Here is a 21,346-nt window from a genome sequence, read left to right on the forward strand (position 1 = left end):
CCTGTAATCCCAGCACTTTGGAAGGCCGAGGCGGGTTGATCACCTAAGGTCAGGAGTTCAAAACCAGCCTGGCCAACATAGTGAAACCCCATCTCTACTTAAAAAAAAAATACAAAAATTAGCTGGGTATGGTGGCACGTGCTTGTAATCCCAGCTACTCGGGAGCTGAGGTAGGAGAATCGCTTGAACCTGGGAGGCAGAGGTTGCAGTGAGCCAAGATTGTACCATTGCATTCCAGCCTAGGCAACAAGAGTGAAACTGCATTTCAAAACAACAACAAAAAAAGAGACCATTGAAAAGTAAAAGGCAGGCTGTGGGTGAGGAAAACCTGGGGAAGCAAAGTGAGAATGGCAGCAAGTGTGCTGGAGAAGATGCAGGTGATTTTTAATTATAATACTTAAATTATGGTTTTATGCAAGCTAGAGAATTTCCCAGCTCCTGGAAGGAAATTCACACCTGTGGCTGACCAAGTGACCACTTCACCTGTTATGGAAACTACCACTTCTAGGGTAGAACCTCCAGTTAAACTTACCTGATCTGATGATGTCAACGTCTTGGGTCTGAATTTCTCACAAGCCAACATGATTGGAAGAGAGGAAGCACATTTTTCTGACTGCAAATGTACTTCATCAAATGTATGCTATTAGTTTCAAGGGAAATGGACAAAACAGATGGTACCACAGAACCCTGGAGATACTGCCCTACTCAGTACGTATTCAGCACTCCCTCCAATATCAAGATCAATACCAATACCAATAATGATAAACACAACTGCCATTGTCTCGGGAACGTGAACTATTTCTATAATTATTTACTTAGACATTGTCTGTAAAGTAACTTACTCAAATTCACACAGCCCTTACACAGCAACACTGTACAGCTGTGTTTTGCTTAATGACAGGAATACATTCTGAGAAATGCATCGTTAGGCGATTTTGTTGTTGTGTGAACACTGCGAAGTGAACTTACACAAATCTAAATGGTATTGCCTGCTATACACCTAGGCTAGATGGTATGGCCCGCTGTTCCCAGGCTACAAGCCTGTTAGCCCAGGTTTATAGTAGTATAGTAGGCATGTTACTGTACTAAATACTCTAGGCAACTGTAACATGCTGGTAAGTATTGGTGTATCTAAACATATCTATTGTTATTATTATTATTATTATTGGAGACGGAGTCTTGCTCTGTCGCCCAGGCTGGAGTGCAGTGGCGCGATCTCGGCTCACTGCAAGCTCCGCCTCCCGGGTTCACGCCATTCTCCTGCCTCAGCCTCCTGAGTAGCTGGGACTACAGGCACCCGCCACCACGCCCGGCTAATTTTTTTTTTTTTTGTATTTTTCAGTAGAGATCTGGTTTCACTGTGTTAGCCAGAATGGTCTCGATCTCCTGACCTCGTGATCCGCCCACCTTGGCCTCCCAAAGTGCTGAGATTACAGGCGTGAGCCACAGTGCCTGGCCAAAACATATCTAGACATAGAGAAAGTACAGTAAAATATTGTATCATAAACTTATGGGACCACCATTGTATATGCAGTCCAATGTTGACCGAAACGTCATTATTATGTGGCACATGACTGTAATTTGAATCCAGGACTCATCCTAAACCCAGAAGATAGGAGACCCCAAACTATCACCACCACCACTGCCTTCAGCTGCAGGCATGTCTAGTTTGGTCAGCAAGCCCAGTGTGTAAAAAAAGAAGTCAATGATGATGTCTTTGGGGAAGGCAGGTGCTCTCTCCTGTTCTATATCTGATCCTGCAGCTGTACCCCAGAGCTACCTGCCTGGCCCCAGACACATGCAGTCTGTGGCTCCCACTCTATCACTGCCTTCCTACTCCTCCTTCATTTATGAGTCTGTCTCCCACTTCTAGATCCTGAGCAATTGAGGTTTTTGTGTTTGGGGTACAAACTCCCTCAAGCATCAAGGGCCTTTGATACTTTTTAGAAAGACTATGCTGGAAATCAATACAGAAGATTAGCAAGACTGGAAGCAGGGAGACTAGTTTAGGGGCAGCTGTAGAGATCTAGCTGGGAAACAATGAGGGTTGGAGCTAAGGTCAAGATGTAGGATCGAGAGGAGGAAACAGAGAGACGATGAATATAAGAGAGACTGGAGATACAGGAATAGGTTAAGTCAAGGCAGGCCCGAAGAGCTAGCAGCCAAAATGGGAGTGCTTCCGTTTCTCAGCTCAGAAAGGGTCAGACACCATAACCCAAGCACAAGAACGTTCTGTCCTTTGAAAGGTCCTAGAAACTTTCTGACTCTTCTTCGTGTTTATAACTTTGTATTTTCTCTTGTATGTTTCTCTGGAGGATTAGAGCTAAAACCTTCCAGAGGAAAAGGGCCTGGGAGCTTGCCCCCAGGCAGCAGGATGTGGGTGTGAGAAGACAGTGTCCCCTCTGCAGCCCCACTCAGCAGATGGAAAAGGGGTCTGGGAGGCAGAGCTGCTGAAGAAGGACGAAGCCTTCTGGGTCTTGTCCTATTAGTCCTCAGACAGTGGACTACAACTCATGTCTGGGCCCTCTGCACCCAGAATTAGCCCTGATGGAGCACTGGTTTCAAGAATTTTCCCTGTGGGAGAATAGGAACCTTCAAGAACTCCCCTGTCACCTGCACACCTAGGTATGACCTGTTTCAGACTCTGCCAAGCCCCACTTTCCTTCCTGCTCCCAACGATGGGACATCCAATAATAAAGCATTTTACATATTTCCAGGCCACATCCCTGGCTAAGTTCCAAGGAAGTGACAGCAGCCTTCCAAGAGATCTCTGGAAAATTGGTGCCCCCAGGGAGGGTGAAATCAAAGAGGCCCTGGAGGATTGGCTGTATCTCAGGTTCCTTGGTTGTTCTCCCAGGAAATGCCAGTACCTCTGCAGATAATCATCCACAGAGTAAAACAACAGGCCAGAAGCTCCTGGAAGGTAACCGTATCCCATTCTCTGCTTTCCAAACAGAACCATCCCTAGATTCAGTTCTGGAGCTGGAGTTTAAACAAAGCTTACCTCTAGGACTCTTTCAGCAGTGTCTGATGTTATAATTTCGATTCTAATACTCTGTTCATTGGGCAGAAATATGTCCAGATAAGCTTTCTTGGTGGCGATGTCAAATGTATTCTATAAGCAAAAGAAAAGCAAAATAAAATTCCACACCCTTTTTTTTTGTTTTTTGGAGGCGGAGTCTCACTCTGTTGCCCAGGCTGGAGTGCAGTGGCGTGATCTTGGCTCACTGCAACCTCTGCCTCCCGGGTTCAAGTGATTCTCCTTCCTCAGCCTCCCGAGTAGCTGGGATTATAGGCACCCACCATCACGTCCAGCTGATTTTTTGTATTTTTAGTAGAGAAGGGGTTTTACTGTGTTGGCCAGGCTGGTCTCAAACTCCTGACCTCAGGTGATCCACCCTCCTTGGCCTCCCAAAGTGTTGGGATTACAGGCCTGAGCCACCGCGCCCGGCCTCCACACCATTTTTTAAAGCTGCACCATTGCAGCAAGCGAACAATCCACAGCTTCCTTTTTTGGTGCTCTTCTAGCATATGGTACCCAAAGTTCCCAAGAGACAAGTGCAGAGATTGGAAGGGTTGTTTTGTGGGGTATAGTGGAGGCAAGGCAAAGGAGTAACATGAAGCTTAAAGAACTTCCAAGTAAACAACTGAGTATCTATATTGGAGAAAACAGCTTTTGATAAAGTCTGCATCCTTAACAGTCTCATAATTAACTTGCCCAGTTTTCAGTATTTCCAAGCATCCCTAAAGCCCATATCCCTGATTTTTTCTGACACTAATTGTGGGTGGGGGCAGGGGGAAGGTGTTTCCATGTAGCAACCAATTCTCCAATTCTTGAACATCACAATGGCTGTCCAACAATTCAATTCAATTATGACATGCTTTACATGGAGTTAGCATCAGATCCCACAAGTTTAAGGGCTCAGCTCCACAAGACTACCCCCTTCACATGCCAGCAGCAAATATGGGGCCCAAGTTACCCACATTTCTGCCCAGCTGACTACAAATTCTGGTTTCCATGACCCCCTCTGAGGTTTGATAGTTTGCTAGAACAACTCACAAAGTGAAGGAAAATGGTGTACTTACTATTACTGGCTTATTATAAAAGCTACAACTCAGAAACAGCCAAAAGGAGGAGATGCACAGAGCAAGGTGTGGGTGGGGTTTCCATGCTCTGTTTGGGTGCCCCACCCTCCCAGCACCGCCACTTGCTCCCCAACCTGGAAGCTCTTCAAACCCCATTGCTTAGGGGGGTTGTTTATGGAGGTGCCGTTATGGAAGCTCCTCAAACCCCATTGCTTAGGGGTTTCTTATGGAGGTCTACGACACAGGCATAATTGAAGAAATCATTGGCCACTGGTGACGAAAGTCAATCTCCAGCCACTCCCCCTTCCCAAGAGGCCGAGGATTGTGGGGTGGGGGCTGAAAGTCCCAATCCTCTAATCATGCCGTGGTCTTTCAGGTGACCAGTCCGCATCCTGATACTGTCTCGGAGTCCCCCAGCCAAGAATCATCTCATCAGCATAAACTCAGGCAATGCTGAAAGGTGCTTGTTATGGATAACAAAAGGCAGTCCTAACACTAAGGAAATTCCTAGGAACTCTGTGCCAGGAACTGGGGACAAAGATCAAATTGGTTTTGTATTATGCCACACTAAATATGCAGTAATTTATGATTTTGCTATAGCAAAAATCTGAGCTGCACAAACTGTGAGGCCAGTGAAGGGAAGTGAGTTGCCATCTAGTGAGTGAGTTTCCAGCTGAAGGAGCAGCTCCAGCTGGACACAACTCTGCAGGCTTAAGCATAAGCATCCTGCAAGGGGAAGGATGTGTGCTAGAAGCAGGAACAAATCTGGGGACCTGTGACATTCTTGGGATGGAGCTGGAGACATTGTTTGGCCATCAGAGTTCAGGGAAGCACAGGCTGAATTGTTACTCCAGCTGCTATAGGGAGAGGGAGGACCCCAGGAGGAAGCAGGGTCCAGAGAGGCCAGCGGCTGCCCACATGGGGCCTCGCAGGGCAGCGATCTGGGGGTGGATTGTTCCTTGGCATCTCCTAAAGGCGATGCTGTCAGTCCACAGACCTGCTTCATCTCTGGCTGATTGAGGTCACAGCCTTTCTCATCCCAGATTCCCTGAGAGGATTAAACTCTAATGCCCCAAGGCATCCACAGTATACAATAAATTAACTTCTCTCCTAGGCATTCAGAATGGTACTGGCCATGTAACATCCTCAGGAAAATGGAGAAAGGAGTCACATCATCTTCTGTTTTTGGAGACTGCTATGTAAGCCAGAATACTAGTCACACAGTGCAGGTGGGAGCGGCGGGGAAGTAACCTCCTTTTTTTTTTAGACTAATACATTTATGGTATACATCTGAATTTGTGTTGTGGAAATCTGATACCCATTGCACACATTCTGTATCATGTTTAAAATAATTTCAACTTTTATTTCAGATTCAAGGGGTACACTTGCAGTTTTGTTACACGGGTTTATTGCGTGATGCTGAGGTTTGGGGTACAATTGATCCCATCACCTTCCAGGTGTCAGGATGTAAAAGGGAAGATCCAAATGACCAATCAGGAGATTACTGGGGGACCACAAAGTTGGGGCTCAGGTCAGCTGACCAGGTGAGACCCTGTCTCCACCATGGGCAACAGCTCCCCTTTCCTCAGGCCCCCTGACCTTTCAGACAAACAGATGCTGCAGTCTTCACAGGGACCTGGGGAGCCCCAGCAACTCAATCACATTGCTCGGTGACCCCAAAAGGCTGATCACATTAGCAACAGGCTTATTTTTCGTCATTTCATTATCAAAGGGCAAGTTTTGACTTTACATTTTAATTCCTCCCCACCACATGCTTACAATTACTAAATTTCTATGATTCTGAATCTAAGTTCTTTAGAAGAGAAAATCTGCTCTCTTCTACATTCAAAGGATTAGTCCAAAAAAAGCACTATATTTGTGTGTTGTATCTACATATATAAGAAGCCGTGTATATAGCACATCATTTATGGATAAAATATCTATATATTTATTGTATACAAATATTTTATTAGATTGTGATCCTGATCATTGGGCTCATTGTTTCACATACAGCAGCTCACTTAATTCTCATAACAACTCTGTGAGGCATATACACTTACTAATCCCATTATTTTTTCAGATGAAGTACAGGTTCACAAAGGTTAAATAATTTGCCCAGGCCGAGCACGGTGGCTCATGCCTGTAATCCCAGCACTTTGGGAGGCTGAGGTGGGCGGATCACCTGAGGTCGGCAGATCACCTGAGGTCAGGAGTTCGAGACCAGCTTGGCCAACATGGTGAAACCCTATCTCTACTAAAACAAAAATAAAAAAGGAAAATACATTTTAAAAAAATTAGCCAGGCATGGTGGTGGATACCGGTAATCCCAGCTACTTGAGAGGCTGAGTCAGGAGAATTGCTTGAACCCGGGAGGTGGAGGTTGCAGTAAGCTGAGATTGCACCACTGCACTCCAGCCGGGGCGACAGAGCAAGACTCCATCTCAAAAAAACAAAAACCAAAAAATAACTTATCCAAGGACATACTGCTAGTTGGTGGCAGAGGCAAAACTCAAGGCCAGCTCCAGGTGACTGTAGGTTCTAAATAGGGTAAACATCTCTCCCAGCTGGCCCAGAAGCCTGGCACCCCAGTGTGATAACTGCAGCACTCTTTTCACTCTCAAAAGCATCCCAGTTTGGATAAGCTATATGGCTGCCCTAGCTCTAAGCTACCATGTGTTAAGCTGCCTCTCTCCATGTAGAAGAGAGTTAATATTTGACTTACTGGCAACAGGTAAGAAATAACAGAGTCAAAGAAAGATTCAGAAAAGTCTTTTCAACACTCATATCCAGTCAAGTTCTGAGACCTCCATATTTCCCATCTTAAATGATCTCTTGAGTCCATCTCCATCTTACCACCAGCACCTTAGACCCAGCTAACATCCCCTCTGCCCTAGACTCCCCACTTCAATGGGCTCCTTACAAGTCTCCTTGCTTCCATTCTCCTCCCCTACCAAGTTGTCCTCACACAGCAGCCTGAGATATATTTTTTAAATGCAAACCTAAAAATGTCCCTTTCTTCCTTAAAACCCTCCAACATCCTAACATTATTCATAGGTCACCCGACTCTTTGCCATTGGTCAGGATGAGAGGAATTGGTGGCCCACTGCCCCTTACTTCCTTTCCTCCTCCTGTCTGGCACGTCCTCCAGGTTTCGATGCTCAGTGCAATTCTCACTCCCTCGGAAGAAGGAAAGAAGGGCAGGGTCCTCGCCTTCAGCTGGGGCTGCTAATCTTGAAGCAAATGGAGGGAAGCTCTGTGAGAATAAAGTCAATGTAGAGAAGAGCAGGGTCTGGGGTAGAGGTGAGAAGTGGGAGGCAGCCAATCTTCCACAACTTTTTAGTTAAATAAACAAATTTCTGTTTTATGATTTTGGCCTTGACAATGAAAATAACCTGACTAATCGGAAGTAGTTGAGTTCTACCTTCTCCACTCTAAATGCTTATTTGTAGAATGTTGTTGGCTTTTTTTTTACACTTAATTAGTTTAAAGCCAGGTTAGATGGCTGCCTAGAAGATAAGCTCCTTCAGAGCAGGATTATGTGGTGAGTTTATCTTGAAGAGTGCCCTGTACAAGTAGACATTTAATAATCTTGGTTCCATATTTCTCAAAATAATCCAAGTGAGAAGAGAAAAAGAACTAGCATAGTAGCGTCCGCAATGGGGCATTTTCCAGGTGCGGTGGCTCATGCCTGGAATCCCAGCACTTTGGGACCCAGCTGAGGTAGGTGGGTCATTTGAGGTCAGGAGTTCGAGACCAGCCTGGCCAACATGGTGAAACACTGTCTCTACTAAAGTACAGAAATTAGCTGGGCGTGGTGGCACATGCCTGTAGTCTCAGCTACTTGGGAGGCTGAGGCAGGAGAATCACTTGAACCCAGGAGGCGGAGGTTGCAGTGAACTGAGATCGCACGACTGCACTCCAGCCTGGGTGACAGAGCAAGACTCCCTCTCAAAAAATAAATAAGTAAATAAATAAATAAATAAAAATAAAAATAAATTAAATGGGGGCATTTAAAAATGGAGTGTTGAGGAAACCACTCTCCCGGATTCAGAGAAGGACTGTGTGGTAGATAGAGCTCCCTCTCCCCTCTCCCCTCTCCCCTCTCCCCTCTCCCCTCTCCCCTCTCCCCTCCCCCCTCCCCCGTCTCCCCTCTCCCCTCTCCCCTCTTTCCACGGTCTCCCTCTGATGCCGAGCCGAAGCTGGACGGTACTGCTGCCATCTCAGCTCACTGCAACCTCCCTGCCCGATTCTCCTGCCTCAGCCTGCCGAGTGCCTGCGATTGCAGGCGTGCGCCGCCACGCCTGACTGGTTTTCGAATTTTTTTGGTGGAGACGGGGTTTCGATGTGTCAGCTGGGCTGGTCTCCAGCTCCTAACCGCGAGTGATCCGCCAGCCTCAGCCTCCCGAGGTGCCGGGATTGCAGACGGAGTCTCGTTAACTCAGTGCTCAATGGCGCCCAGGCTGGAGTGCAGTGGCGTGATCTCGGCTCGCTACAACCACCTCCCAGCCGCCTGCCTTGGCCTCCCTAAGTGCCGAGATTGCAGCCTCTGCCTGGCAGCCACCCCGTCTGGGAAGTGAGGAGCGTCTCCGCCTGACTGCCCATCGTCTGGGATGTGAGGAGCCCATCTGCCTGGCTGCCCAGTCTGGAAAGTGAGGAGCGTCTCTGCCCGGCCGCCATCCCATCTAGGAAGTGAGGAGCGCCTCTTCCCGGCCGCCATCACATCTGGGAAGTGAGGAGCATCTCTGCCCGGCCGCCCATCGTCTGAGATGTGGGGAGCACCTCTGCCCTGCCGCCCCGTCCGGGATGTGAGGAGTGTCTCTGCCCGGCCGCCCTGTCTGAGAAGTGAGGAGACCCTCTGCCTGGCAACCGCCCCGTCTGAGAAGTGAGGAGCCCCTCCGCCCGGCAGCCACCCCGTCTGAGAAGTGAGGAGCGTCCTCCCTCCTCATCTGGGAGGGAGGTGGGGGGGTCAGCCCCCCGCCTGGCCAGCCGCCCCGTCCGGGAGGTGAGGGGCACCTCTGCCCGGCTGCCCCTACCGGGAAGTGAGGAGCCCCTCTGCCCGGCCAGCCGCCCCGTCCGGGAGGGAGGTGGGGGGGTCAGCCCCCCGCCTGGCCAGCCGCCCCGTCCGGGAGGCGAGGGGTGCCTCTGCCCGGCCGCCCCTACTGGGAAGTGAGGAGCCCCTCTGCCCGGCCAGCCGCCCCGTCCGGGAGGGAGGTGGGGGGGTCAGCCCCCCTCCCGGCCAGCCGCCCCATCCGGGAGGGAGGTGGGGGGGTCAGCCCCCCGCCCGGCCAGCTGCCCCGTCCGGGAGGGAGGTGGGGGGATCAGCCCCCTGCCCGGCCAGCCGCCCTGTCCAGGAGGTGGGGGGGGGCGCCTCTGCCCGGCCGCCCCTACTGGGAAGTGAGGAGCCCCTCTGCCCGGCCAGCCGCTCTGTCTGGGAGGGAGGTGGGGGGGTCAGCCCCCGGCCCGGCCAGCCGCCCCGTCCGGGAGGGAGGTGGGGGGGTTAGCCCCCCGCCTGGCCAGCCGCCCCATCCGGGAGGTGAGGGGCGCCTCTGCCCGGCCGCCCCTTCTGGGAAGTGAGGAGCCCCTCTGCCCGGCCAGCCGCCCCATCCGGGAGGGAGGTGGGGGGGTCAGCCCCCCGCCCAGCCAGCCGCCCCGTCCGGGAGGGAGGTGGGGGGTCAGCCCCCCGCCCGGCCAGCCGCCCCGTCCGGGAGGGAGGTGGGGGGGTCAGCCCCCCGCCCGGCCAGCCGCCCCTTCCGGGTGGGAGGTGGGGGGGTCAGCCCCCCGCCCGGCCAGCCGCCCCGTCCGGGAGGGAGGTGGGGGGGTCAGCCCCCCGCCCGGCCAGCCGCCCCGTCCGGGAGGGAGGTGGGGGGGTCAGCCCCCCGCCCGGCCAGCCGCCCCGTCCGGGAGGGAGGTGGGGGGGTCAGCCCCCCGCCCGGCCAGCCGCCCCGTCCGGGAGGGAGGTGGGGGGATCAGCCCCCCGCCCGGCCAGCCGCCCTGTCCGGGAGGTGAGGGGCGCCTCTGCCCGGCCGCCCCTACAGGGAAGTGAGGAGCCCCTCTGCCCGGCCAGCCGCCCCCTCCGGGAGGGAGGTGGGGGGGTCAGCCCCCCGCCGGGCCAGCCGCCCCGTCGGGGAAGTGAGGGGCGCCTCTGCCCGGCCGCCCCTACTGGGAAGTGAGGAGCCCCTCTGCCCGGCCAGCCGCCCCGTCCGGGAGGGAGGTGGGGGGTCAGCCCCCCGCCCGGCCAGCCGCCCCGTCCGGGAGGGAGGTGGGGGGGGTCAGCCCCCCGCCCGGCCAGCCGCCCCGTCCGGGAGGTGAGGGGCGCTTCTGCCCGGCCACCCCTACTGGGAAGTGAGGAGCCCCTCTGCCCGACCACCACCCCGTCTGGGAGGTGTACCCAACAGCTCATTGAGAACGGGCCATGAAGACAATGGCGGTTTTGTGGAATAGAAAGGGGGGAAAGGTGGGGAAAAGATTGAGAAATCGGATGGTTGCTGTGTCTGTGTAGAAAGAGGTAGACATGGGAGACTTTTCATTTTGTTCTGTACTAAGAAAAATTCTTCTGCCTTGGGATCCTGTTGATCTGTGACCTTACCCCCAACCCTGTGCTCTCTGAAACATGTGCTGTATCCAGTCAGGGTTGAATGGATTAAGGGCGGTGCAAGATGTGCTTTGTTAAACAGATGCTTGAAGGCAGCATGTTCGTTAAGAGTCATCACCACTCCTTAATCTCAAGTACCCAGGGACACAAACACTGCGGAAGGCCGCAGGGTCCTCTGCCTAGGAAAACCAGAGAACTTTGTTCACTTGTTTATCTGCTGACCTTCCCTCCACTATTGTCCTGTGACCCTGCCAAATCCCCCTCTGCGAGAAACACCCAAGAATGATCAATAAAAAAGAAAAAAAAAAAAAAAAAAAAAAATGGAGTGTTGATACATGAACTTCCCTCTCTAGCCCACGACTGCATACTTATCCTACAGATATGTAAGAAGAGAATATTAAGGCTAAAGCCTCCAATGTTCTGTTTTGATGTCGCAGTACTGGTTTTGGCTGAGGTAACCTCCTCTCAGTAGAGAACCTGCACATCAAGGGAGGCAAGAGGTTAAAGTGCCACCCAACCTACTGCCATTGGCCAGGATGGACAAATCAGTTGGCAGCTGCACTCACCTTCCTTCCACCTTCTATCACACCCTACCGGTTTGTATTTCTCTGTTTTCACATTGCTATAAAGAAATACCTGAGACTCGGTAATTTTTATAAAGAAAAGAGGTTTAATTGGCTCACAGTTCTGCAAGCTGTACAGAAGCATGATGCTGGCATCTACTCAGCTTCTGGGAAGGCCTCAGGAAGCTTACAATCATGGTGGAATGTGAAGGGCAAGCAGGCATGTCTTACATGGCTGGAGCAGAAGCAAGGGTGGGTGGAGGTGCCACACACTTTTAAACAACCAGATCTCATGAGAACTCACTCATCATCATGAGAACAGCAACAAGGGGAGGGTGCTGAACCATTCATGAGAAACCTCCCATGATCCAATCACCTCCCGCCAGGCTCCACCTCCAACACTGGGAACTACAATTCAACATGGGATTTGGGGGAGAACAGAAATCCAAACAGTTCCCTCACCCAGTGGAATTCTGACTCACATTCATCTTCAACCTCATCCACTTTCCCCAGGACTCCAGCCACACTCTCCTCCTCCCTCCTTCCCACCAGCTAACCTCACTTCCTATTAGTCACAGAGAAAACAGCAAGATGGGAACTTACTCTGCTTCCCCTCACTGTCCAGCCTTGGACCCTGCCTGTAGCCTTGCTCTATCTTTCTTTGTCCTACACTCAATTTAAAAGGTGCCCTTCCTCCACCTGATCCCAGACCTTGTGCAATTCTCCTTCCAGAAGGACTTGGAGCCACTGATAATCAAGGCCCCTCCTTCACACTCCCATCTTCCACTTCTCCTTCTCTACCGGCTCCTACTCACCAGCAGGCAAACTTATTCAAGTCTCTGTCATCAAAAGCAACAGAAAGTCAGAGACTTTGGGTAGATCATCTCGAAGGGAAAGAACCTGATGTGCTTGACTATGGGGAAAATTCTGTCTTCAGGGCTGCTATAGGTACGGAAGGAGTTTAGTCATATGTTTTGAGACAACTAAGCATATTTTTTTCTTTTAAGTGATTCAGTTTTAACTCCAGTTGGGGGGGAGGTGGGGGGATGGGGGGAGGAAAGAGGAAGGTGTTGACTCAGGACTTAATTTTTTAAAATTAAAGTTAGGGGAGAAGGGAAGAATAGAAGAAGTGACACAAGAAAGCCGAAATCCTCACATCCATCACAGTCAGTGGATAGGGTTTAAAAATTGAAGAATAATAGCTGGGTGCTATGGCATATACCTGTAATCCCAGCTCCTGGGGAAGCTGAAGAGGAAGGATCACTTGAGCCCAGGAGATGGAGTCCTGGGCAACATAGTGAGATCCTGTGTCTAGAAAAAAATAAAACGAAGAATAAGAGATAGTCATATATGTATATAATTAACCTCCATATTTTTAAATATCTGAAGAGAAAGCTGTAAGATTTGAAAGTCATTGCCTCTGGAGGACAGGGGAGTGTTATAATCCTTTTAATCACTATTTCACTGCTATTTTTAGATTTTTAACTTTTATTCCATCCATGATGTCTATTTCATTTTTCTAACTATAAGCACATTTTGCTTTGGTAAGTAAACAAACATTTTAGAGCAATATAATAAAGAGGAGAATTGATGGCATCAAAAGATCTTGGTGTGATGAGACCAAAGCAAGCACAAAACAGATCAAACAAGTTTAGAGTGGAAATCAAACAACAATTTGGCTCTATTTGTGATATTTGAATTTTACTAGAATGTTTTAATGTATTATTCACAAAATTAATGAAATGTAAAAGCAATACAAAAACCAATTGGGGGGAAAAGTCAACCTGGTAGAATTGGCTTGTATAAAAAAACAAAACATTAAATGAGCTGCTATCTTTTTTTTTTTTTTTTAAAGTCAGGGTCTTGCTCTGTTGCCCAGGCTGGAGTACAGTGGGCTGATCATAGCTCACCGTAGCCTCAAAGCTCTGGGCTCAAGCAATCCTCCTGCCTCAGCCTCCAGAGTAGCGGGGGCTATAGACACGTGCCACTACCCCCATCTAAATATCTCTTATTATTATTTTTTTGTAGAGACAGAGTCTCACTATGTTGCCCAGGCTGGTCTTCAACTCGTGGCCTCAAGTAATTCTCCCACCTCAGCCCCCCAAAGTTCTGGGATTACAGGTGTGAGCCACCACGTTTGGCCCAGCCGCCATACTGATCTATAATGCAGCAGGAATGAAAAAATGCAATTCATACTAGAAAACTAACAAAAATACATTCATTTTAAAGAAACCTCAAAATCCTCCAATACCATGGGCTGCCTTAACGTTTTATAATACGTGCTTTGTTGCTATTCTGCTCTGAGGCAGAGGAACATTCTTAAGAATGTTTTCCATTTCCCTTGTAGAGAAATGACAGTGGCCCATCATTGCATGTGATGGAGGTTTAGAGCCCGGTGAGTCCACATAGGGATTGTCTTGGATGCGCACCATGGCTATTAGACATTCCTCTGCCTCAGAGCAGAATAGCAACAAAGCACACCGATCTCCTTGAAAAATTAAAAGATTTCTCCAGTTGTTAAATTCAACTCAATTCAACTCAAAAAGAGCACATATTTTGAAAAGTGTTAAGGTTCTGGGAAGCGACTGTTACCTCTGTCCTGCCCTCTCTTTAGAAGCAAACAGAAAACAATGAAAAGGATAGCATCCTTGAAGAAACTTACAAATAGCCCTGAGCCTGAGGTTTTCAGAAGGGCTGCCAAGTGCAGTGAAAATTGAACCTGGTCAGGAAGGAGGGAATTAGAGGTCTCAAAGTGCTGCAGAACTCAAGCAATGCATAAGCTGCCTCAAAGCAGTTAATCACATGGTGCTCAGCCTGTCTGAGAGCGCTACTCCGGGCCCCACTGGACACCACCTAGTGGCAGGGGATGCTGAAGAGATGTACAGACACTCCATCTTTGCAAAAAGCAATCTCTCAGCATGGCTGGGGAAAGAAAAGGGACTGGCATTAAGATTTTGCTTTTTAAAACCTATGTCTTGGCCAGGCATGGTAGCTCACACCTATAATCCCAGCAGTTTGGGAGGCCGAGATGGGTAGATCACCAGAGGTCAGGAGTTCAAGACCAGCCTGACCAACATGGAGAAACCCCATCTCTACTAAAATACAAAAATTAGCTGGGTGTGGTGGCATGCGCCTGTAGTCCCAGCAACTCAGGAGGCTGAGACAGGAGAATCGCTTGAACCCAGGAGGTGAAGGTAGTGACTACCTCATATCTGTTAACATTGTGCCAGATGATATGCTTTAAGGGTATCAGTTAATTTAATCCTCAAAGCAACCCCAAGAGACAGGAGCTCTTCTCCCCATTTTACAGATGGGGAATCTGAGGTACAAAAAGCCTAAGTAAATTGACCCAAGTCATATAAATCAAAAGTAGGGCAGCCAAAATTTGAACTGAGGCCATCTCACTACTTAGCCTGAACTCTTAACCCCTAGACCAGGTCGGGGGCTGCTGATCTGAGTCAATCAAAATATTTAGAAGGCTAGATCATGATATGAGGAGCTGGGGTTTAAAGCTTTGCTGCTAGACAGCCTGATTAGGCCTTAGGGTAGCATGTTCATAAGAAAGTGCTCAGAAACAAGAAACAAGAACTGGAAATACAACAGATTCGATGAATTCAACTCAGGCCCCCTCCCCAGTACTATGTGTCAGCAAACAGCTAGCTCACAACAGCAGCCCGTTTCAAAGTTGATTGATGACTTAAAGACAACTGGCAAGGGATCTATGCAAAAATCCTGCAAGAAAGGAGGAAAGAAACATGACCAATGAAAGGCAAATAACATATACCAAAAGAATTACATCATTAAGCAGATGAAAATGATGGATGTGTTAATAAAAAGAAGGTGTTTCTGAATGAAGACCTCAAAGAATAGATAAAAGCCTCAAGAAATAAGATAACAAAAGGATATAAAAGTGAGCTGGTAAAGTTCACGGAAGAAATGGAAGAGGAAAATAAAGCCATTACAAAAGTGAAAATTGTGTTAGAAAAAATAAAAAGAGGCACTGAAAAACACAGCTAGAGGTATAAGGCTTTTGTATGAAGTCACAAAGGCAAAATATTAAGGAACTGAGATCAGGTATAAAACCTTTCAAATTATCAGGAAAATAAGATACACAAAACTGGCTGGGCGCAGTGGCTCACGTCTGTAAACCCAGCACTTTGGGAGGCCGAGGCGGGAAGATCACAAGGTCAGGAGTTCAAGACCAGCCTGACCAACATGGTAAAATCCTGTCTCTACTAAAAATACAAAAATTAGCCAGGCGTGGTGGCACATGCCTTTAATCCCAGCTACTTGGGAGGCTGAGGCAATAGAATCACTTGAAACTGGGAGGTGGAAGTTGTGGTGAACCGAGATCATGCCATTGCACTGTAGCCTGGGCAACAAGAGCAAAACTCCGTCTCAAAAACAAACAAACAAAAAAAGATATACAAAACAAAGCTTAACAACATTGAATGATCCCATGAATGATGGAAAGCAAAACCCAGAATGCACCCCAAAAAGACGACTGAACTAAAGTCAACTTACGATTATATGTGCAGATATAGAATGATCTGCAAGACATAGGTCTAAAAAAGCAACGTCAATTAAAAAAAATTTTTTTTTTCGAGACAGATTCTTGCTCTGTCACCTAGTCTGGATTGCAGTGGCATGATCTCAGCTCACTGTAACCTCCACCTCCTGGGTTCGAGCAATTCTGCCTCAGCCTCCCAAGTAGCTGGGATTGCAGTCATGCACCACCACGACCGGCTAAATTTTTATTTTTGTAGAGATGGGGTTTTACCACATTGGCAAGGCTGGTCTCAAACTCCTGACCTCAGGTGATCCGCCCACCTCAGCCTCCCAAAGTGCTGGGATTACAGACGTGAGCCACAGCAACCGGGCATTAAAAAGCAAGGGCTAATATCCAGAATCTACAATGAACTCAAACAAATTTACAAGAAAAAAACAAACAACCCCATCAAAAAGTGGGCAAAGGATATGAACAGACACTTCTCAAAAGAAGACATTTATGCATCCAAAAAACACATGAAAAAATGCTCATCATCACTGGCCATCACAGAAATGCAAATCAAAACCACAAAGAGATACCATCTCACACCAGTTAGAATGGCGATCATTAAAAAGTCAGGAAACAGCAGGTGCTGGAGGGGATGTAGAAAAATAGGAACACTTTTACACTGTTGGCGGGACTGTAAACTAGTTCAACCATTGTGGAAGTCAGTGTGGCGATTCCTCAGGGATCTAGAACTAGAAATATCATTTGACCCAGCCATCCCATTACTGGGTATATACCCAAAGGACTATAAATCTTGCTGCTATAAAGACACATGCACACGTATGTTTATTGCTGCACTATTCACAATAGCAAAGACTTGGAACCAACCCAAATGTCCAACAATGATAGACTGGATTAAGAAAATGTGGCACTACACCATGGAATACTATGCAGCCATAAAAAATGATGAGTTCATATCCTTTGTAGGGACACGGATGAAGCTGGAAACCATCATTCTCAGCAAACTATAGCAAGGACAAAAAAACAAACACCGCATGTTCTCACTCATAGGTGGGAATTGAACAATGAGAACACATGGACACAGGAAGGGGAACATCACACACTGGGGACTGTTGTGGGGTGGGGGGAAGGGGGAGGGATAGCATTAGGAGATATACCTAATGCTAAATGACGAGTTAATGGGTGCAGCACACCAACATGGCACATGTCTACATATGTAACAAACCTGCACATTGTGCACATGTACCCTAAAACTTAAAGTATAATAATAATAAATTTTTTTTTAAAAAGCAAGTTGAAAAAATGTGTTGAGTGTGCGCTTGTTTGTAAAATAAAATGGGTGTGTGTGTGTGTGTGTGTGTGTGTGTGTGTGTGTAGAGTCATGTACCCCTTAATGACATTTTGGTCAACAGCAAACTGCACATATGGCAGTAGTCCCACAAAATGATAGTACCATATTTTTACTGTGCCTTTTCTATGTTTAGATACACAAATACCAAGGTGTTTCAATTGTCTACAGTATGCAGTACAGTAACATAGTATACAGGTTTGTAGCCTAGGGGCCGTAGGCTCTACCATCTAGGTTTGTGTAAGTACACTCTGGTGTTCACACAATGACAAAATCGCCTAATGATGCATTTATCAGAACGAATCCACATTTTTAAGTGACACATGGTTGTGTGTGTGCACATATGTGTATATATATGTGTGCATGTACGTATATATGTATATATGTGTGCATGTATGTATATATGTATATATATGCATGCTTATATATGTGCAGAAATGTGTAGCAAAAGAGCACTATAAACTATTAGACTATAAACAACAGTTGTCACTGAGGAGGGGGATCATAAGGGAAGAAAAGTTACTTTTGATTGTATACACTTGGCTATTTGAATTTTACTATCATCACCACTTCCACAGCAAACTTTTCAAAGAATAGGAAAGTGTGTGTATATATAAACCATCAAGCAATTGTGAAAATATGAACCACTACAGAACAGAAGGCTCTAGGGCCATTTCCCAGGTTGACTGGGCCAGTAAATATTCCAACACATTTGAACCCCTGTTTACATGAGATTTGTTCTGAGAACCCAATGGGATTTTATTTTATAAATGAGTAAATGAATGAATGAAATGTGTTCTCGTTTTTGCAGATCTGATCATTCCTCCCCTGGCTAAGGATCCAGTTAACTAGTATCATATTACTGCGGAACTTAAATTCTTTCAGAGCTTTTCCAGCCAAGCTCATACATACAGGCATAACAATGTTTCCTTACGTGTCATTAGAATGAGTGTTGTGCTAAACAAACGTACTTAGCAGTTTCAGCCTAGGGAGCAAGTGACCCATGACTCTTTAGACCAACAAAGGAAAGGGAGTTGCCGTATGTCATTCTGTTCATGTTGAATTTTCTCCATGATTCATTTACAATAAAGGTAGGAGTAGAGAATATACAAGGAATAGCCAGCATGGCCTGCTTTCCTGATGTCTTCACTGTGGCCCATTTGGAAATCTCAGCTACAGAAGCAGGGTCACAGACATGTTATGGGAACCCTTAATGATAAAGGCTGTAGTTCTTGTACTGTACTCGAAGGTCCTCTTCTTCATGTCCTGTTTTGAGATGTATGATTCTTAGGCCACAGAAAAAGGGATCTACTTAATAAAATGAGCCAAAGGTCAAGTGACACACTTCATTTTCCATCTAAAATCTAAACCTCCAAAAGAGCAAAATAGGAACCATCCCCCAATTGACTTGAAATGAATATATTTTGTCCAAGTCCAGGCTCTGTGGGGCTGTGACCAGTGCACACATGTGTGTGTACCTGCACACTTGGTTCATGAAGAGTGTCCTGCAGAGGAATGATGGCCCCATTAAAGAAGAGCAAGCTTACCAGCTGCGCCAGTTTTAAAAACTCAACGAAGACATCACTTCTCAACACGTTTGGGTCCATGGTTACTGAAAAACATGGACGGTGAGCCAGGTTAGCATGGGCTGGGCTGGGCCTTGCCTATTAATTGCTATGTCCTCCAGAGATCCCTCCATGCCTTGCCAGTGCTCTGTCTCCTCCCTGAAGTGATAAATGTTGAAACCTCTCAAATACAGGAAAACCCCCAAAGCTTGCCTCCTATAGGCAGCCTTAACAACAGGAACCCATGACACCCATCCAGGGTGACAGTGTTCCCAGGCATCTCACTTTATTTATACATACCCATACTACTGAACATCCATTTTGCTGCCCTACCAGGATGATAATGAAGTTTATATGAAGAATCAGAAAGATCTTAAAACCTGCATCTAGACTCCCAGCCTAGCAAGACACAGGGTAATTTGAAAATTTAATTCAACCAAGAAACATCAACTGAGAGCACCTCTGTGGAGTCTCGCCCAGTCGCCCAGGCTGGAGTGTAGTGGCGTGAGCTCGGCTCACTGCAATGTCCGTCTCCTGGGTTAAGGCAATTCTCTTGCCTCAGCCTCCGAAGTAGCTGGGATTACAGGCACCCACCACCATGCTCGGCTAATTTTTGTATTTTTAGTAGAGATGGGGTTTCACCATGTTGGCCAGGCTGGTCTCAAATGCCCAACCTCAAGTGATCTGCCTGCCTTGGCCTCCCAAAATGCTGGGATTACAGGTGTGAGCCACAGCACCCGGCCGAGAGCACCCCTTTGAATGATAGGAGTTCTCAAGATGTTACCAAAAAAAGCAATGATAAGGCAGTCAGAGAGATTTAAAATATTTCATTCTTCTATACTTAACAAAAATATTTTTACCCTTAGTTTTAAAGCTCCTGACACAAATAGCCAGGAGATATGGGCAGAGCAGATGGGGCAGACACACCCCCATGAGAACTGCAAACCCACAAGGTATGGCCCAGCCTGGTTCCTCCTGGTTCACCCCCACTTGCCACAGATCCTCTCCTATATCCTGCGCTTCAGCTACACTTACATACTTACTAAATGCTGCCAAATTTCTTTCTTCCTTCTGTTTTCATTGCTGTTTTACTTTTTTTTTTTTTTTTTTTTTGAGATGGAGTCTTGCTCTGTCACCCAGGCTGGGGTGCAATGGCGTGATTTCACCTCACTGCAACCTCCACCTCCCAGGTTCAAGCAATTCTCCTGCCTCAGTCTCTCAAGTTGCTGGGATTACAGGAGTGCACCACCACACCCGGCCTGTTTTACTAATTTTATCAAACATCCTCTACCAGCATTCAAAACTATCACTGACTTCATTGCAGGCTGTGCCTTTCCCAAAAGACATCATGTTTTCCAAAATAAACGAAGAGAGAAAGTCCCTGCAACATGAGAAACTATTTATAAAAAGCATTCTGTCTTTTCTGAGGGGTAATTCCCGGAGTGGAGGAGGGGAAGCCCTTGCATTATTTTCTGCAATGGGGCATATAGTCAAACTACTAATAACTATATTCATTAGCATAAATTCTTGGGAATGAGGAAAGCTGCTGAAAAAGGTATTCACCCAACTGGTATTTACTGCGTGACTATTAAGTACCAGTACTAGGCTAAAAACTTTGTATATTTTAGCTTATCTAATCTTCATGACAAACTCGGAGGTAAATATTATTTCTATTTCACGGATAAAGAAACTGAGGCTCAGAGAAGGTAGGTATCTTGCCCAAGGTCACACAGCTGGTGAGGAGCTAAAGTGGGGTTTGACACTGGGTCTGATTCGAGAACCTGTGCTCTGAGTCATGAGGCTAAGCTGTACTGTCTTCCTACTGGACCTTGTCAAAGACGGTACACAGGTCATCCTGATAATATGAATAAAGACCAGGCCTGGAAAAGCGAACCCTCAAGCACGGTGATCATCTGTGAAAAGGCCAGGTATTAAAGGAACATTTTGCTAAGACACGAGAAAACAAACTAAGGGAGAGTGAAAATTCAAAAGATATTACATTTTGAACTTGAACTTTGAAAGAGCTCATTCAGCAGGTCTAAAAAGAAGTATGGTCCCATGACAAAAAAAAAATTAATGGGAAATAGATGGCTTCTAGAATTTTTACTTACTATGTTTAAGAAAAATTTGCAGCCATGAAAAATAATGAGATAAATCTATGACTGCTGATGTAGAATGACTTCTAAGATATATATTTTTTAAGAGAAAAAAGTCAACATACAGGAGAAAAACCTTTTTTCTTGAGCTACAGAGGACATTAGTATAATAGTTGGCGATGTTTTATTTATTTATTTTTAGATACAGGGTCTCCATCTGTCACCCAAGCTGGAGTGCAGTTGCTCAAATCACAGCTCAGGAGGTCGAGACTGCAGTGAGCTGTGATTGCACCACTGCACTCCAGCCTGGGTGACACAGCAAGACACTGACTCTAAAAAAAATAAAGAGATCTATATTGCTCAGGTTGGTCTCAAATTCCTGGGCTCAAGTGATCCTCTTGCCTCAGCTTCCCAAAGTGTTGGGATTACAGGTGTGAGCCACCACGCCCAGCCTAAATGTCTCAGCAGTTTTATGTTTGCTGACTTTATTTTATTTTTTGAGACAGGGTCTTTCTCTGTTGCCCAGCATGGAGTGCAGTGGCAAGATCAGAGCTTACTGCAGCCTGAAACTCCTGGGCTC

At 47.1% G+C, this 21,346-nt stretch overlaps 1 protein-coding gene and 1 long non-coding RNA gene across 4 annotated transcripts in view; one reads left to right on the plus strand and one right to left on the minus strand.

Annotated features, from left to right (window-relative positions):
* Positions 1-21,346, minus strand: part of SNX31 (sorting nexin 31) — an 87,048-nt gene that overhangs the window by 48,988 nt on the left and 16,714 nt on the right. Inside the window, exons 1-2 of one of the 3 annotated variants that reach the window (XR_010113001.1) lie at positions 3,719-3,768; positions 3,005-3,115 (exon numbers count right to left, since the gene is read on the minus strand). Coding sequence is in view for 1 of the 3 variants with exons in the window: in XM_057303067.2 (XP_057159050.1) it covers positions 3,005-3,115; positions 18,653-18,717 (176 nt within the window). In the remaining 2 variants the exon portion in view is untranslated. Of the gene's footprint in view, positions 1-3,004; positions 3,116-3,718; positions 3,788-18,652; positions 18,718-21,346 lie in introns of those variants that run through there. The other 2 variants (XR_010113002.1, XM_057303067.2) reach the window with 2 other exon arrangements.
* Positions 9,848-10,999, plus strand: LOC134730942 (uncharacterized). The gene is made up of 2 exons (XR_010112875.1): positions 9,848-10,297; positions 10,346-10,999. It is a non-coding gene; the product is annotated as an uncharacterized LOC134730942 (long non-coding RNA).

Source organism: Pan paniscus, chromosome 7 (genome assembly GCF_029289425.2).
Source record: "Pan paniscus chromosome 7, NHGRI_mPanPan1-v2.0_pri, whole genome shotgun sequence".
NCBI lineage: Eukaryota > Metazoa > Chordata > Mammalia > Primates > Hominidae > Pan > Pan paniscus.